The following is a 5,322-nucleotide window of genomic DNA, read 5'->3' as shown; positions in this document are numbered from 1 at the left end:
TATATATATATATATATATATCTGTCATGTTCGCATTTAATTTTTTATACCTGTTAGGACCTTGAACTGATAAAATTCCTATTTGCTCCGTGACATTGTGCACAGATACGTTAAAACCTTTTTCTCTTATTATACTGCTGATATGTGCCCATGTATGATACGATGACATACCTCCACTCACTAAAATCAAAAATGAAAGTATCAATATAATTTAAAATAGGAATAAAATAATGCGCGATAAAATGTATAAACAGATACCTATATAAAATGCTTTTCCCTTAAATATGGGATCGACTACGCCACCCGAACCAGATTCTAGACCAGTGACGGTACAGTCGCCTTCTACTCCTCCTCTTTTATTCAACATACAAGTATATATAGTTCTATTAATTTCTCGATCCACCTGAGACGTAAATATATAATCCACCGCTTCTTTCGTGTCTGGGCCACATACGTAATGTTTTCCAAAATATGATAAATTAAATAAAGCAACGTTATTTCTACAGGCAAGTGCTTCCTCTCGTATCTGTTATAATATGTAAAAAGAATTATCGAATCAATATTTTTAATCACGCAAAAACATTGTATGATAATTTTAGTCCAATCTTAAAAAAAAATAGGAGATTACAATGTTATCGTGCGGTGGAAAATTAAATGTACATTCTGTTTTTAATATATCGGCATATGTGTCATTCGTATTCTTTAGTGTATCGTAATAGCCACCATAATCATAAGGTAACACTGGAGCCTTTTTGTTATCTAGTAGGAACCATCCTGGACGTTCCCATCCTTGTCGCTCTTCCATAACAGCACCTTCATTGACGAGAAACTAAAAAAATGACAATAACATATTGTGTTTGAAAAGAAAAAGATGTACAATCTAATTGAAAAATAAAGTTTAAATTAACATAAAGTATAACTTACATTGTGGAAAGGATCTGTCTTCAAATTTCTACCGCTTAAATGTTCATCATGTGAGAAAATGATATTATAATTTTTTGCATAAGCTTCATGACTTCGTTCGTTCACCCAAACTGAATTTTTTCTTTGCTCTGGTATATATCTGGATTGAAAGAAAAACATGAAAAAGTGTTAATTGCAGATATTGATAAAAATGATCCTGCTTGTCATGTTGCTACTTTGTATTTTATATTTTACATATCGACATATAAGAAGTGTGTTATGAAATATGTGGGTCGTTTGATAAGTTTGGTAAATTTCCATGAAATGGCGCTACAATCCATTTGATGACGCGACATCTCGAAAGATCTACTCTTCGAACCCCCCTTCAAGCCAAATTTCAGCCAGAAAGGACGCGTTAGTTCACGTTTGGTAGTCATTTGAAGCGAGATTGGCGCGCAAAAAAGCGCTCTTCTATCAAGACAACGCGCCGTCCCACAAGTCGACCGTTGCAATGACAAAACTACGAATTGGGCTATGAATTGATTCTTCATCCATCCTATTCTCCGAATTTGACCCCATGTGACTTCTTTCTGTTCCCAAACTTAAAAACTTGGGAAGAAATTCTCTCAAAGTCAAATGAGGAAGTCATTGTTGCCGTCAATGAGTATTTTGCAGACTTTGAGACAGCTTACTTCAAATGACTATCAAACATGAACTATGCATCCTTTCTGGTTTGAAATTTGGCTTGAAGAGTTCGAAGAGTGGATCTTTCGAGATGTCGCGTCATCAAATGGATTGTAACGCTATTTCATGGAAATTTACCAAACTTATCAAACGACCCACGTATTTATTCATACATTTACATAAAAGTTCGATAAATAAATATAATTGTTCTACAGATTAAGATTTGATGAAAATAATTTGAATAAATTTTTACCGTCTGATGTCCTGATTGAACATGTGTTTATCCGGTCGTCCATTAATTATCCATAATGCTATTTGTTCTCCACAACCACCTCCAAACATCATCCCAGCGCTATTATATCCACAAGAATAATAAAGACCTGTGCAGCGTGGATCTTCACCTTTCGGACATTATCGTATTTTAAATTTCAAGTATCTATATCACACAAGCATCGATCATAAATTAATGAAATTTTGTACCCATGATAGGTCTATGATCGGGAGTAAAACTTTCTGGGCCGCACACAGTTGTCCTTATTCCAGCAGTTGCCAAAGTGGGTATCAATCGGTTCATCGCTTCAATATGAATATTGAATACGTCCCAATTCAACTCGTATAAACTAAAGGAAAAATCTTTTGGTGGCTAAACAATACATATCGTTTGAATTAATCAAGAATACATAGAATTTAAATTGTTACATGTGCGCATGTTTCTGCTATAATAGCAATTAGGTTCAATCTTAACATTCAACTTACAAATTTCAATATGATAGGATTAGGTTCATATCCTCCGATATTTATATTTCCACCCTGCACTCGAAAGTAGATATTAAAATCGGGATCTCGAATATTTGGCAACCCTCGTACGTTCATCGGCTCAGTAACAATGTATGCGTGTTTCATCGGTACCAATGGAATGTCCAATCCTACCATTTGCGCTATTGTTCCGGACCATGCTCCTGCCGCATTTAGTATAACGTCGGTTTTTATTATACCATGAGGCGTTTCTACTCCGCGAATAATTTTATGTCCGTCAACATTCTCTACGAGAATTTTAGTGACCGGACAATCTTCGATGACCTTAAAAAATTATATTTAATTAGATTAGTTTTTAACGAATAATTAACCATCATTTTTGGTTTTAATCATTTTTATAGAACACATACATCACTATTGAATAAATAACTCTACTAATTGCTAATTATAAAATTTATTGTGAAATACAAAATTAAATTTATTATGTAAATATGTGTGTTATAGAAACAGATGATGAAGAAAATGAATAAAAATACCTTACAACTGTTTTTTTCCGCTGATTTTTTCAATGCATTTACTAACATGGCAGGATCTATCGTACCATCCGCTGGACAATACATCGCAGCTTGGAATGCATTTTTATCTATGAGGGGAAATTTTTCTTTCGCTTCGACTGGATCAATCATGTACCCGTCGATACCAAAATTCTTACAACTAGTAATTAATCTTTCGTAGTCGACTACTCGCTCCTATGGAAATCAATAGATATTCTCCGAAAAATAAATATCAATTGCATGAAGATATTCCTACTTACGGGAGAATAAGCGATGTAGAGTCCACCATTGTTTATCCATCCTGGATTTATACCTGTTTCTTCTTGTAAAGATGCATAAAGCAATCGCGAAGCTTTTATCAATTCCGTCTCTACGTCGCATATTCCGCGTAGATGCCACAGGAGACCTGCTGTATGCCATGTTGTACCAGATATAAGCTTAGATTTTTCCAAAAGTATTGCATTAACTCCACGTTTTCCTAATTGATAAAGTGCATTGCAACCAGCGCTACCACCACCTATCATGGAAATTTTTATTAAAATTGTTAATAAATATTAATATGTATCTATAAACGTTAAGATCAATGTTAAGATATTTATTTCTATTTGATTTTACATGCGAAAAATGATATTGTTAAAAATCATTTAATTCATTTTAATTAATATACAATACGGAATATTCAATTATTATCTAAACTGCTAATCCGATTAATACAGTTCTTTTGTTTCTACTGGTATAAACTTAGTTACCTATTATTACAACGTCGGCATTGTTAGGAACATCGATGTTCTTTGTCTCGTTTTCTTTAAATGTAGTGACCGTTCGATTATTTCCGAGACCCCTTTTAAGTAACTGTAAGTGAAGTAATGAAAAGACATATTGGAATATGTACGATTTTTATCTTTTTATAAAAATAAATAAAACCTTTTTTGTAATATATTGTTGAATATATATTAATTTCAAATCAAATACCTTGTTTCTTACTAAACGAAGCATTTTATATGCCTCGTAAAGACAACTTGTGTGCGATCTCAGATTGAACTGCGAATATTAACTCAGATTGAACTACAGTCTGCTAGCTGTAGTATATTCTTTACAATCACTCTTACAACATATACGTATGTACATTATCAAAGAATTTTTCATTGAATCATCAAATTTCTCAACGTTAACTTCTCTTTCACTCACGATATCCGCGTTCACATGCCTCATGTACCGTGTTCGATTGCTGTTTCCGTACTGCTTTTTGTCCGAAACAGATTACAAATGACGTCAATCGCAAAAACATTACTCAATATGTTTACAAATATGTGAAATAAGAAAAACAATATTAAAAGGAGAGAGGAATTTATAAAGTACTACATTGGTTGCTCGAGTGTTCCTCAGTCTGTTATCTATGTTCTTTTTTGCTTATAATTCTGTGCGTTATTATATTTATTATTATACACTAAAAATATCTTATATTGCTGTGTTGAAAAGACACATAACAATAATAAAAGAAACTAATTTCGTCATGAGATTAGTTTTTATCAGTTCTTGTCGAGTGAAATTAAAGGTACCACATATTATCATACATAATCGTTTTTTTGTACACTTATCTATTCTGTCTTATAAAGTAAATATGTTCTGATATAAAATTGATTATTTTCTGTAAAAAATGCTAACGAGATTAAAATCTAAAAAAGAAATGTAAATTGATAGATTTAAAAGGCATTAAGGAAGAAAGAATCTTATTTTTAAATCTAATATCGTACATTATATTTTCTATAAAATCAATCAGCTCTTTATTTTCTAGAAAAAACTTTCTTTATTGCCAATATAGACTCTGGAGAATATTACGGCTTTTATGAGAACTTTATTCTCACAGATTTATATACATTCAGAATTTTATTATTAGACTGTGGGACAATGCAATACTCTCTTGACCTTGATATCGTATCGGAACATTTCGATTGCGAAATACGTTGTCGTGACTGAGTATGTGTCAAGTCATATGTCTTATTACCAATAATTCAGTAAATGTGAAAAGAAAATAACCGATGACACTGCCACCCCTATCTATAGCGCGGTTTGATTATTTAGTAAAATAACAAGACTAATGACTGTTTTCGCTACATGTTAACTATTTTAACGTATGATTAACATATGCAATCATTAAAAATCATGGAACATTTAATAATACTTTCTGCAAATTGTAATGTATTTCTAAAGATGTACTTCGAAATGTATAACGACATTATATAAACTATTTCTAACTAGTTTAAACGTTGGACTAAAAACACTAGTAAAAAATTTCGGAATTAAGTAATTACTCGATATTAACTAACGACATAAATAATGTTATACTGACTAAGAGAACCCTAATAATCTTAGTGATTTATTTACTTTTCGTTATTAACATCTACTATACAATAGACTGGTCGTG

General features: G+C 32.0%; 1 protein-coding gene across 1 annotated transcript in view; it reads right to left on the bottom strand.

Annotated features, from left to right (window-relative positions):
* The window catches only part of LOC108685724 (sarcosine dehydrogenase, mitochondrial), a 5,324-nt gene extending 1,202 nt beyond the window's left edge, over positions 1-4,122 (bottom strand). The window contains exons 1-11 of the mRNA XM_018190679.1: positions 3,870-4,122; positions 3,647-3,749; positions 3,158-3,414; positions 2,880-3,092; positions 2,344-2,667; positions 2,068-2,230; positions 1,841-1,988; positions 925-1,063; positions 629-829; positions 259-526; positions 51-180 (exon numbers count right to left, since the gene is read on the bottom strand). Of these exons, the coding sequence (XP_018046168.1) occupies positions 51-180; positions 259-526; positions 629-829; positions 925-1,063; positions 1,841-1,988; positions 2,068-2,230; positions 2,344-2,667; positions 2,880-3,092; positions 3,158-3,414; positions 3,647-3,749; positions 3,870-3,893 (1,970 nt within the window). The 5' untranslated portion in view covers positions 3,894-4,122. The remainder of the gene's footprint in view (positions 1-50; positions 181-258; positions 527-628; positions 830-924; positions 1,064-1,840; positions 1,989-2,067; positions 2,231-2,343; positions 2,668-2,879; positions 3,093-3,157; positions 3,415-3,646; positions 3,750-3,869) is intronic.
* Positions 4,123-5,322: the final 1,200 nt, after the last annotated feature.

This window comes from Atta colombica, unplaced genomic scaffold (assembly GCF_001594045.1).
Source record: "Atta colombica isolate Treedump-2 unplaced genomic scaffold, Acol1.0 scaffold100, whole genome shotgun sequence".
NCBI classification, from domain to species: domain Eukaryota; kingdom Metazoa; phylum Arthropoda; class Insecta; order Hymenoptera; family Formicidae; genus Atta; species Atta colombica.
This window is presented reverse-complemented; position numbering and strand designations above follow the sequence as displayed.